Here is a 12,328-nt window from a genome sequence, read left to right as displayed (position 1 = left end):
CACCGCTCCGCAAAACAGCCGGGACCGAACCTACACGAAGTGTCCCGACGGGGCCGCCGAGCCCCGCTTCGGGCCCCCGGTGATGTTTTTGTTCCAAACCTGTTGGTTTCTGGCCAGCAAAGTTTAAAAAAAAAAAAAAAAAAGAATTAAAAAAAAAAAACAAGTTTTTTTTTCTTTTTTTTTTCTTTCTTTTTTTTTTTTTTTCCTCTTTTCCGTAGTTGTCTCTGAGTCCAAACTTCCTGAGAGCAGCTCCAGGCCCTCCCTCTGCTTCCGACGGCCGCGCTGAGCTTCCAGCACGCACAGCTCTGGCAGCCACGGCCCCGTCCCGTCCTATTCGGTCCTGTCCCGGCCCGGCCCGGCCAGGTGAGAGTCCTGGTGAGCGCGGTCCCGGGGTTGGAGACCCACTGGGGTGGCCAAGGGGGGTCCTGGTCCTCTGTTGGGGGGCTCTGGGGTGCCCTAGGGATGCTGGCATGGGAATGGTAGGGGGAGCGTGGGATGGAGCGGTGACACTGCAGACCCTAGAGCTGACACTAAGTGGATCCTGTCCCCATCCTTGTCCCCATCCTTGTCCCCATCCCTGTCCCTATCCCCACAGTGTCCCCACGATGCTCACAACCCCGAAGGAAACGCGTCAGCCCACGGTGTAGGAAGCACCAGGGCAGAGATAGCAGCTGTGAGGCCCGGGCTCTGTGTCCCTGGTGGGGACACTGCAGGAGCCACATCTCTACCCTCAGCCCCATCTTCCCACGCTGCACAATGTGGGGCTGCAGATCCCAGTGCCTGCGGGCGATGCTCTCTGACCTGTGTCACACTGGGAGGAAAAAGACATGGAGCTGGATTGGGGGGGGGGGGGTAGGAGGGTGAGGGGTGTGAGGATAATCATCCCAACCCTTGGGGGTTTTCCCCTCCCCTCCTCCTGCTTGGTTCAAAGCAGGAGGATTTGGTCATTGGGATGCAACCACCCCAGGGTGAGGGCGATGCCAGGCTGCAGCACATCGGGTGCCACCCTGTTCCTGTCCTCCAATTGGAGCTCCCAAGGATGGGGACACAACATTCCCTGCTCTGGAGACGTTCTGGGGGGAGTCCGTGGGGCAGCATAGGAGCATCTCCTGGAGGTCTCTGTGGTGCCCATGGGACAATGCTGGGTATCCCGGCCCCCACATCCCAATTAGCACCAGATGAGGCCGTGTTTTGATGACTCCTCGCTTTTCCTGCCAGCATCTCTGAGCGGTTCCTGTTGTTCTCAGCAGCTCTGGGGCCCTGCCTCTCCCCCCTCACCCCCCCCCCCAGAGCGTGGGTTCGCTGGAGTGGGGATGGGGCCGTGGGGAGGGCTCAGGGGTCCCGAACTGGGGAGGAGAGTTGCAGGGCGGGAGGCTCGGAAGCGGGTGAGCAATTACTCACCCTGGAAACGGCCGCTGGGACCTGAAGGGAAATGGGGGAAATTCTCTGACTAAACGCTTTTTCCAGCAGAAAAATGGCGCTGCTCTGGGACAAGGAAGGGTTGCTTCGGTGGGGTCACCCCTCACCTCTCACCGTGCTGTTGTATGGAGGCAGGGCAGCCCCATGGGGAGGAGGAGGAGGAGGAGGAGGAGGAAGGAGAAGGGTGGCATCAGGGGTGGCACCTCGAGGTGTCCCCAGGCATTGAGGAAATGGCCGTGAATCCATGAATCCAGCTGCGAGGGGCAGGAAACCTCTGCTTCCTCCTGCAGCACACGTGTGCATACCGGAGAGCTGCAGCCATCCCCCCAAAAACACGGTGCTGTGCACTCAGGGCTCACTGTTCTGCTCAGGGATGCTGGGATGGGGTCCTAGCGCCAAATGGGGACAGCTCACGGGTCCTCCACCATTCTCTCCTGCTGGGTCTTGCAGAAACCCCAGTGCACCCCGAAATGCTGCAGTGCATGGCCCCGTTTGGAGCTGGCTGTGCTCCCAGCGCCCGTCCTGCGCTCGGTTGAGCAAGAGCCCGGCGGATCCAGGAAACGCAGCGGCAAATAAATACTAAAAGCGTTGAAACGGGGCCATGCAGGGAGGCTGCCAGGGCTTGGGGGTTAACTCCTTCCCATCCCCAACTCCCTGAGATGGGACTGCGGATCCGAGGGCAGAGAGATGTCAGGATGCATCCCTGCTGTCCTCCAGTGCCCCGTGTTCAGCCCTGGGGACAGTTCAGCTTGATGGCCCTGAGTGCAAACTGGTGTCAACAAATGCCCTGCATCCAGCCTTGGGGGTGGGTCAGCCTGATGTCCCCACCTTTCCCAGTGCCCTCAATGCCCCATATCCATCCCCAGGGACAGGTCACCCCGGTGCCACGCAGTGCCCCAATCTGTGGGCTGCCCCCAGTGCTGTGGGAGAGGAGCAAACCCCAGGATGGGGTCCTTGGATCCTGCCTCAGGAGCAGCTGTACGGTAGGACAGTGATACCCAGGCAGGGGGGATGTGCAGTGCTGTGGGGCAGGATGGGCACAGCTTTATGGCAGCACTTCCGTCTCTCTGTGGGGTCCGCACAGCACTGGGGCCACCCGTGTGGCTGTGCCTCAGTTTCCCTTTGGCAGCCAGGCCGGGTTGGAGCCGTTCCCCCGCATGCAGGAATGCAGACCCAGCCCCACGGGGAGGCCGGGGCCGGGGGCGGTGGGTGGGGAGCAGGAGAGCAGTGTGTGTGAGTCCAGCTCGGTGCTTCCATGCAGGATGGTGCTGAGAACTGTGGCACTGGCACTGCATGCCTGCCTCCTGGCCGCCCTCCACCCCAGCGACCCCAACGTCTGCAGCTACTGGGAGAGGTAGGAGCTGTGCTGGGGGCACCGGGTTGGGGGCACCCGTGGGACCACCCACCACCCCGCACCCTCTTCCCCAACAGCTTTACAGCAGCGGTGAAGGAATCGTACGCCAAACCCCACGTTTTGACCTCCACTGAGCACTGCACTGGGACACCAGGACTGCCACAGCCCTGCCCGCAGCAAAGGTGAGGGCTGAGCCAAAACCCCAGCCAAGCCCCCCCTCCTCCACCCCATCCCACTGCATGGATCACCCTGGTGCCCAGCACAATGCCCTCCCGCCCTGCTGCAAGGCTGTCCCGTGCCCAATTCGATGCTGTCCCATACATACATCTAATGGGGGCTGTCCCACTGGTTGGTGCCCCATGGCTGAGGGGGGAGGGTTCACATAGGGCCGTCCCCCCGCACCTCATCCTCATGGCTCTGCTTTTGGCACAGGGTCGTGTACCGCACGGAGTACCGACAGGCGGTGCGCACCGACTACCGCCGGCGCTACCAGTGCTGCCTGGGCTACTATGAGAACAGGGACGCCTGCGTCCGTGAGTGGGATGAGTGGGGGGCGAGGGGGGGGGGGGGGGTCTTGGGCTGTCCTCTGCTCACCTCCCAGCTGTGTGCCTGCAGCGCGCTGCACCCAGGAGTGCGTCCACGGGCGGTGTGTGGCCCCTGAGCGTTGCCAGTGTGAGCCAGGCTGGAGGGGACATGACTGCTCCAGCAGTGAGTGGGGAGGGGGCACAGGGACCCCTGGGTTGGGGGATGGAGTGGGGTTTTGCAGGGGTCTGCGGTGAGAGATGTTCTGGGGGTGAACAGGGAAAGGGAAAAGAATGAGATGAGATGGGGATGGGGATGGAGTGGGAGTTAGGGATGGGGACAGTGATAGGGATGCTGCAGTGACGTGTCCTGGGGGTGAACAGGGAAAGGCAAAGAGATGAGACGGGGATGGGGTTGGAGTTGGGGATGGGATGGGGACAGCGATGGGGATGGGGATGGATGGAGTTGGGGATGGAGATGGGCTGGGGCTGGGCAGGAGGGGAGCTCGGGACGGAGGTGGTGATGGAGATGATGTGACTAGGGCTGGACCCTGGGACACAGCAGTGTTCTCACCCATGCAGAGTGTGATGAGCACTCGTGGGGCCAGGACTGCGAGCACCGCTGTGACTGCCACCATGGGGCCCCCTGCGATCCCCTGAGCGGGGTCTGTGCCTGCCCCCCTGGTTTCACCCCCCCGCTGTGCCACAAGCCCTGCCCGTCCGGCTCCTACGGCCCTGACTGTCGCCTGCACTGCCCATGCCACCATGAGGCCCTCTGCAACACCTCCACTGGTGCCTGCCTCTGCCCCCCAGGGCTTGCTGGCCCACTGTGAGTGAGGGTCCCTGCAGTGCCCGGAGGGGAGGGGGTCCTGTCTGCTCACTGCTCACTTTCCCCGCAGCTGTGAGGTGCTGTGCCCCGAGGGGACACCGTGCGTCACCCACTGCCCCTGCCAAAATGGGGGTATCTGCCACCCCCCCGGCTCCAGCACCTGTGTCTGCCCCCATGGATGGATGGTAGGTGGGATGTGCCCCCTCTTCCCCACGCTGTGGGGTCCCCCCCGGCCCCGTTGACCGCAGCGCTCTGTGGCAGGGGGACATCTGCTCCATACCGTGCCCTCCTGGACGCTTTGGACCCGGCTGCCAGGGGGAGTGCCGCTGCCACAACGGGGGGCGCTGTGACCCCCTGGGGGGGCAGTGCCGGTGTGCGCCCGGCTTCACCGGAGAGCAGTGAGTGGGGATGGGGCACGGGAGGACTGGGAGAGATGTGGATTGAGGCACAGGGAGGCATGGGAATGAGGAAGGAGGGACACTGGGTGGAGGCACACAGGAATGGGGATGTGGGTGAGGTGGGGATGGGGCACACAGGGGGGAAGGGGTGCCAGCAGCAGATGCAGGTGGGTACACAGGGCTGGGACACACAGGGCAACCAAGCCCTGATGCTGCCAGACCAGGACCTGGATGCAGCCTGGCATGCAATGAGCTGCATGGTCTCAGCTTGGAACAGAAAGGGAGGGTCTGGGTGCTACCTTGAGGCCGTGTCACCCTCCGTGTCTCCATACAGGTGCCGGGAGAGGTGCCCGGTGGGGAGGTATGGGCAGGACTGCCAAGAGAGCTGTGACTGTGCCAACGGAGGACAGTGCTTCCACGTGGACGGCGCGTGCCTGTGCGAGGCCGGCTTTCAGGGCAGCCGCTGTGAGGAGCCCCGCTGCCTTCCTGGTCTCTATGGCATCCACTGCCAAAGCCACTGCCTCTGTCACCCCCAGCACAGCCAGAGGTAGGCGATGTACCCTCCCTTTGTCCCCTGCATCATTCGCAGAGCCATCTCCCAGTGCACCCAGCGCCTGGACTGGGAGCTCTGGGCACTGAGTGGGTGCCCCCAGCTGCCACCCGCTGCTCGGTGAATGCTCGTGTCGCCCTGGCTGGGCTGGGCTCTTCTGCAACGAGAGCTGCCCCCCTGGCTCCTTTGGGGCTGGATGCCTGCAGCTCTGCCTCTGCCTCAATGGGGGCACCTGCGATGGGACCACCGGGCGCTGCCACTGCCCTCCTGGTTACACGGTGAGTCCCTGAGCTGCCCCTGCTGCAGGGATATGGGGAGCAGTAGTGCAGGACACAAGGATCAGAGAATCCTTGGGAGGACACCTTCTGGATGGGCTTGGGTTCTGGTTGTCCCTGGGGGCAGTTTGGGGTCCAGGTGTCCTTGGGGCTTAGCATGGAAGGCCCATCTAGCATCAGGGTGGGTCCCCTGGGAGGTCAAGATTTTGGGGCTACTCCTCTGCCTCCAGCATCATTGCGCCAAGGGGAGGAAGGGGGCTGGTTTGTGGCCTCTCAGCCCTGTGTGTAGGGAGATGCTGCCATCTCACAGTCCCCCCACATTCTTCCCCTCCCCCCAGGATGAGCACTGCTCCTCCCTGTGCCCCTTGGACACCTTTGGGCTGAACTGCTCGGAACGCTGCTCCTGCCAGCATGGCGTTGCATGCTCCCCCATCGATGGCTCCTGCATCTGCAAGGAAGGTGGGCACACAGCCGGGAGGGGAGGGGGGGGGGTCGGGGACAGCAGGAGTGATGTGTGTCCATCCCCATGCCCACCCCAACACCCTCTCGCTCTGCAGGCTGGCACGGACCTGACTGCTCCACACCGTGTCCTGATGGCACCTGGGGCCCTGGCTGCAATGGGAGCTGCGACTGTGCCCACGGGGCCACTTGCAGTGCCCAGAGTGGGGTCTGCAGCTGCACCCCAGGATGGCATGGCCCCCGCTGCCACCAGCCCTGCCCGGTGAGTGTCCCCCTACAGCACCAGAACGCGGTGCCACCGCCTCCGGCACCACCATCCCCAGTGCCACCATCCTCAGTGCCACCATTCCTGGCACCACCTTCCCCAGTGCCACCCTTCCCAATGTCAACCTCATCCCTGAACCCCAGAATGGGACATTCGGTGCCGGCTGCGGGCAGCGCTGCGAGTGCACCAACGCGGATGGCTGTGACCCCATCACTGGAGAGTGCCACTGCCTGCCTGGGTGGACAGGTGAGGGAGCCGGGGTGGCGATACCCCACTGTGCCCTGCCCCTGTCCTTCACTGCTCTTGCTGCCCATAGGGTTGCAGTGCAAGCAGAGCTGCCCGCAGGGCTCCTGGGGCCGAGGCTGCCGCCAGCCCTGCATGTGCCGCAACGGAGCGTCGTGCTCTCCTGAGGACGGATCCTGCACCTGCCCCCCAGGCTTCCGTGGCCCCACGTGCCAGCGCCGTGAGTGCCCCACGGGGGGGGGTTCTCCTCATCCCTCGAACCCCATAGGGCTGAGATGGGGTGCGCTCGTCTCACAGCAGCCCCGTGCCCGCAGAGTGCCCTCCTGGCCGCTATGGAAAGAGGTGTGCACTGAGCTGCTCCTGTGCCAACGGCTCCTCCTGCCACCATGCCACCGGTGCCTGCCTCTGTGCTGCGGGCTGGAGCGGCCCCCATTGCTCCCAGCGTGGGTATGGGGACACGGGGACGAGGATGAGGGCTGGTGCCAGGGGGCTGATCATCTCCTCGCCCCACCACCAGCCTGCACACCCGGCTCCTGGGGGGACGCCTGCTCCCAGCGTTGCCAGTGCCACAACAGGGGGACGTGTGACCCAGTTGAGGGGACGTGCCACTGCCCCGCGGGATGGACAGGAACCAGCTGTGAAGAAGGTAGAGGACCCCCATCCCCAGCTGAGGCTCTGTGCACCCCCAGGGTGCAGCCCTGGGGGAGTGATTTGGGGCTGCTGTCTGAGCAGTATGGAGCTATACGGAGCCACCCACCCTCTGTACCCCTGCAGAGTGCCCCCCTGGGACCTTCGGATTGCAGTGTGACCAGCTATGCCACTGTCCCCACAACGCCACCTGCCACCCCGTGAGCGGGACGTGCCCGTGTGCCCCAGGCAGGAGTGGACCCCACTGTGAGGCTGGTGAGCAGGCATGGAGAAGGTTGGGGACAAAATGGTGGGGACCAGCTCCCCACCTGTTCTAAGGACTGTCCCTACATCCCCTACATCTACAGAGAACCCCGATCAGCCCTACACCATCGTGCCGGCCCCACCGTTGGCCTACAGCACGCTGGGGATGGTGGTCAGCCTGGTGGCCCTGGTGGCTCTGCTGGTGGCCGTGGTGGCTGTGGCACTGTGCTACCGCCACCGGCAGAAGGGAAAGGAGAACAGGCACCTGGCTGTGGCGTACACAGCAGGACGGATGGACACCTCTGAGTACGTGGTGCCAGGTGAGCAGCACGCTGGGACGCGGCTCCAGGCCCCCCCGGCACCAGCACTGATGTCTGTCCCCCAGATGTACCACCGAACCACACGCATTACTACTCCAACCCCAGCTACCACACGCTGTCCCAGTGCACGCTGCCTGCCCCCGGCAGCCAGGACAGAGCCAGCTCCCTAAAGGTATGGCAAAGCACAGTGACACGGTGCAGCGTGGCACGGCACGATGCCATGGTGCGGTGTGGCACGTCGTGGTGCACAGCTTTGCACAGTGCACCGAGGCACAGGGCAGCATGTTCCATCGTGCTGCATGACAGCAACAGCAGAAGAATGGTGCAGCATGGTGTTGTACAGTACAGCATGGCACGGCACAGCATGGGGAGCTCTGCAGCTATGCTGTCTCTTGTTTTGGCTGCAGGTCCCCAGCTCTCAGCCCTTCTCCGGTGCAGAGAGGCCTTATGGCCCTGATGGCAATGCTACCCTTCCCCCCGACTGGAAGCACCTAGGAGCACCACCACAGGGACCCAGGGGTAAGAGGGGGCAGCTCTTGGGAAGGTGGCAGCCCTGCATTTGAGGGAGTGCATTAGGAGGTGGAGAAGACCAACAGGATCCCTTCCCCTGACTCTCATGATGCTTGGTTTCCAGGCGGGGGGCAGATGGAGCGGAGCTACAGCTACAGCTACACCTGCAGCCTGGGGAAGTACTACAGCACGGGTACCAATGGGACTGGGAATGGGGATGGGATGGAGCAGGGAAGGGATGGAGAGGGGAAGGTGGACGGGATCTGAATAGGACCCATGTGGGCACGGCCGCTCTCCATATATTGGTGATGGGGATCCCTCTGCCTCCCCCACAGAGCACCCCCAGGAGGGGCTGAGAGCCAGCGGCAGCTCTCTAGCCAGTGAGAACCCCTATGCCACCATCAAGGACGTGCCATCGCCGCTGGCCAAGGCCCCCGAGGGCAGCTACATGGAGATGAAGTCCCCGGTGCAGCGAGAGATGTCCTACGCAGAGATTGGGCTCCTGGAGGAGCCTGACAGCAACGAGGAAGGTACGCCCGGGGGATGAGGGGGTTTGTCGGGGATGGACAGGAGACTCTCATCTCCTCCCATCGTTCTCCTTCCTACAGAGAGCAGCCCGGGGGGGGCAGAGTGCGCAGCTCCAGCCCGGGACATTCCCAGCCACTACGATTCGCCAAAGAACAGCCACATCCCCAGCCACTACGACGTGCCCCCCGTCCGTCACCCGCCGTCCCCTCCTCTCCGCAGGAAGGATCGCTGAAGTTCCCCCCCCCCCCCCCCTTCACATCGCGACACGTGGACAGGAAACGCTGCCCTGCAGCGGGGACACCGAGAGACGGCAGCCGGCAGCCCGGGGTCCGCGCAGGATCTGATCCCCCCCCCCCCCCTCCATAAAGGGTCTGCCCTGTCGCCGCTGCTGTCCCGCAGCCCTCGGGGCATTGCTGTCAATAAAGCCGGGTTGGTTGTGGGAGCGGCGTCTTCAGGAGTTGTGTCCTTGGGAGGAGGGCGGTGAGGGGCACGCAGCAGCGCTGGCCCCGGGATGGCGGCGGCACGAAAGCCAGGAAGGAACCCGCGGAGAGCAAAGCGCGGCCATAGAAACCGCGTGGGGGGGGAGGAGGAGGAGGGAGGGAGCGAAGCTTCGACGGCCCAAAGGCGGATTGAAAGCGCGCGCTCTGATTGGTCCGATGGCGGCGGTGGGCGGGGCCAAGAGGTGTCGCCACTGACTCGCCCAGCGATGGTACGAAAAACGGAGGCGAAAGGCACGCGGTGATTGGCTGGAAAGGTGACAGATTGCGCCCATCGATTGGCTCAGAAATGGACCAATGGGGCTTCAGCAGCGGGGCACCGCCTGTAAAAGCGCGAGGACGGAGGCAGCCGCTCCCCGTTCGCTCTCGGCGTTCCGAGCTGCTGGTGGTGCTTCGTCCTCCGCTTCTCGTCTACGTCGACGGCGGGGCCGCGTTCAGGTGGTGAGGTGGGTCCGGACCGGGGCCTTCAGCCCCTTATGGTGCCTCCGTAGGAGCCCGCACGGTTCCCCCCCTCCCTGAAACCTTTCCACATTGAGGATCTTTGTAGCATCCTCTGGTTCAGGGGTAACTGTGACAACCACCCACCCCCCTCCACCAAGCATACAGTGGTGAAGGGAGTGTATTGCCTGGTGTTACGCTCTCCCAGTGACTGCAGAGATGGAGAGTGAGCAGAGAGCTGAGCAAGGTGCTGGTAAGGCTGAGCCTGGTGAAATGGGAGGTGGGGGGGGGGGGGGGGGGGGCTGAAGGGATCCCCCCTCACGCCCCATGTTTCTTTTCAGAGCAGTACCAGTGCTGTGGGCTCCTGCAGCAAGACCTGACAGAGCTCTGTGCCTGGGCTGGCATCACTTCCATCCCCAGGGTCACTGTGCGGCCTTCCTGTGCAGCAAGTGAGGGAATGGGGGTGGCTGTGGGGCAGGGAGGGAGAGATTTGGTTCTTCAGATGCTGCTTCACCCACAGCTGAGGGTGCAGAGCCTTGCAGACCGGGAGAGCGCTGCATCCAAGTAGAGCTGCAGAATGACAATGACCCCCGGAGCATCTGCGGGGTTTTCTTGCGAGGTGGGGAAACAGCACTGGAGAGGAGTGAGCCATGCCAGCCCTCCCCCTGGCACCCCCAGCCCCTTGGGTGGCTGAAGCCACAGTTAGATACTTTTCCCTCATTCCATCTCGCATCCTGCAGGCTGGAAAGTGGACGAAGAGATGCTGGGTGTGCTCAGCAAGTGCCTGCCTGCCCTGGGCAGCCTGAAGACCCTAAAGTGAGCATGGGGGGAGGAGCTGTGGGTGGTCCCCAGGCAGTGCTCAGTGATGGGGACAGCAGAGTGATGCCATCTGTCTCTGCAGCCTCTGGAGCACTGGGCTGACTGATCACGTACTGCCTGTTCTAGGCACGATGGTGGCAAGGTGCCCCCGGCTCTGGTAGGTGAGATGGGAGGGGGAGCTGGAGTTCTTGATGTCATTAATTGAGATGGTCTTGGTGCTGTTTTACCCTGCAGGTCGCTCACCCTGGAGGGGAACCCTTTGCCAGAGCACTCCTTCCACGTGCTGATGGGGGCCAGCAGCACGTGAGTGCCAGGCTCATCCCTTGGCACAGAGCTCAGATCCCCAGCTATGGAGTGACCCCCAATGTCTCCCAATTTCCTCAACCCCAGGCTGTCCCACCTGTCTCTGCGCAACAACTGCATTGATGACAGGGCTGCACAACTTCTGGGACAGGGCCTCTCCAGCATGAGCTCCTCCAACCACAGCCTGCTGTCGCTGGTCCTCAGCTTCAACCGCATCTCTGACGTGGGCGCAGAGCACATTGCTGAGGTGGGGGCAAGAGGGCCATGGGGGAGCTGAATGCTGCCTGTGCCCCCTCCCATCACCTTTCTCATCCCCTCCGCTCCAGGGGCTGCGCTGGAACCGCTCACTGCTCTCCCTGTCCCTGGCCCACAACCGCATTGGGGATGCAGGGGCAGTGAAGCTGGCAGAGGTGCTGCAGCCCTTCAAGCTGAGGCACGAGGAGGTGGTGGAGCGGAGGAGGCTGCTGATGGAGGAGCAGGGCCAGCCCCGTGCAGTGAGCTTTGGGTGTGGGGTGGGTGGGAGCTTTGCCTTTTGGGGGCCATATCTCTGAGCGTATTTCTTTTTATATCCCCAAGCAGGCTGAGTCCAGCAGTGGGCATGCCCTGAGCCTGCAGGTCAGTGCAGCAGCAGGCAAGCTGTCTGCAACCAAACAGCGCACGGGCACAACCAAAAAGAAGGTGAGGAGGCAGGCAGTCAACGCGGGGTCTCAACGTGGGGTCTTTGGGTACTTCTCCTGGGGGTGTCTGGGGGTGGGTGGTGCTGTAGCTGTGCCTGAGTTTCCCCATTTCCCTGTACTGGGTGGAGGTCACAGAGAGTCCTAAAGTGCTGCCCAAGGAGTGCAGTGGGGCTGAGCTTGCTGGCCTTTGCAGGAGCTGCTGAGGAAGGACAAGAGCAAGCAGAGCAAGAAGTGTGAGTGAAGGTGCTGGGGGGCATGCTGGGGGAGCTGCTCCTGACTCAGCTGCTCTCATTCTGCTCTTCCTGCAGCTACTGCCCCTTCAGACTCCCGACCTGGCCGCAGCCGTGGTGCAAAGGGTGCCATCGAGGAGCAGCAGGACACTGAAGTGAGCAGCACAGTGGGACTTGGGGGGGTTTGCACTCCCTGCTGTGGCCCCTGCATCCTCAGGACCTCTCCCAATGCCCCCAGGCAGGGGATCTAGCTGAGCCCAGCCACCCACTGCTTGAGCCAGGCTTGCACTGCGGTGGGAATGTCATCCTGCCTGGGAACCGGGTGCTGCTTAACCTCAACCTGTCCTGTGAGTGTGGGGCTGGGGGGGCTTGGCTGCAGCACGGCCCCATCCCCATGCTCGTGTCCTCCCCCCCCACAGACAACCGCATCACAGAGCGAGGCCTGGGCGCATTGCTGGCTGCGGTGGAGGGGCAGGAGCAGCAGGAGGGAGCTGGGGGGAGACAGGGACTGCGATGCCTCTCGCTGAATGTAAGCTGGGCTCGGTGGGGGGGGCTGCTGGCAAGGCACGGCCTTATTCCCTGTGCCCCTCTCTTAGAGGAACAACTTCTCCAGTACCTGTGCTGCCTTTACCCGGCTCCAGGAGCTGCTGCTGCAGCGGGACCCCCTCCCCAAGCTTGTGGAGGATGAGGAAGAGCGCAGCCAGGATCCCTGAGTGCCCTTAGAAGCAGCGCTTTTCTGGGCTTTTCTTAATAAATTTATTTTTTTAATTTTAATTTTTGTTTTCCTTTGGGGGGGGGGGGG

The 12,328-nt window shown here is 63.1% G+C and overlaps 2 protein-coding genes across 4 annotated transcripts; both read left to right on the top strand.

Annotated features, from left to right (window-relative positions):
* Positions 1-213: 213 nt before the first annotated feature.
* Positions 214-8,808, top strand: PEAR1 (platelet endothelial aggregation receptor 1). The gene is made up of 24 exons (XM_048929393.1): positions 214-363; positions 2,286-2,402; positions 2,681-2,773; positions 2,851-2,955; positions 3,206-3,306; positions 3,389-3,481; positions 3,877-4,123; positions 4,194-4,308; positions 4,385-4,521; positions 4,856-5,068; positions 5,175-5,349; positions 5,685-5,805; positions 5,904-6,067; positions 6,214-6,316; positions 6,387-6,533; positions 6,628-6,756; positions 6,831-6,959; positions 7,088-7,216; positions 7,309-7,524; positions 7,590-7,696; positions 7,932-8,043; positions 8,159-8,227; positions 8,370-8,564; positions 8,643-8,808. Exons 2-24 carry the CDS (start codon positions 2,365-2,367, stop codon positions 8,792-8,794), a joined length of 3,090 nt encoding a protein of 1,029 aa, XP_048785350.1. The 5' UTR covers positions 214-363; positions 2,286-2,364; the 3' UTR covers positions 8,795-8,808.
* A 577-nt stretch (positions 8,809-9,385) lies between these two features.
* Positions 9,386-12,285, top strand: LRRC71 (leucine rich repeat containing 71). 3 transcript variants are annotated; one of them, XM_048929126.1, is made up of 13 exons: positions 9,386-9,750; positions 9,839-9,946; positions 10,018-10,116; positions 10,238-10,313; positions 10,399-10,473; positions 10,551-10,619; positions 10,707-10,866; positions 10,946-11,113; positions 11,199-11,297; positions 11,490-11,529; positions 11,605-11,681; positions 11,765-12,055; positions 12,123-12,285. In XM_048929126.1, exons 1-13 carry the CDS (start codon positions 9,717-9,719, stop codon positions 12,237-12,239), a joined length of 1,413 nt encoding a protein of 470 aa, XP_048785083.1. In that variant the 5' UTR covers positions 9,386-9,716; the 3' UTR covers positions 12,240-12,285. The 3 variants fall into 3 exon arrangements, 1 of the variants encoding a protein (XP_048785083.1); XR_007373511.1 differs by lacking the exons at positions 11,490-11,529; positions 12,123-12,285 and having other exon boundaries at positions 11,765-11,873; positions 11,946-12,035; XR_007373510.1 differs by lacking the exon at positions 12,123-12,285 and having other exon boundaries at positions 11,605-11,873; positions 11,946-12,035.
* Positions 12,286-12,328: the final 43 nt, after the last annotated feature.

Source organism: Lagopus muta, chromosome 29 (genome assembly GCF_023343835.1).
Source record: "Lagopus muta isolate bLagMut1 chromosome 29, bLagMut1 primary, whole genome shotgun sequence".
In the NCBI taxonomy this organism is placed as follows: Eukaryota; Metazoa; Chordata; class Aves; order Galliformes; family Phasianidae; genus Lagopus; species Lagopus muta.
Note: the sequence above shows the minus strand (reverse complement) of the source record. Positions and strands in the feature narration are given on the sequence as shown.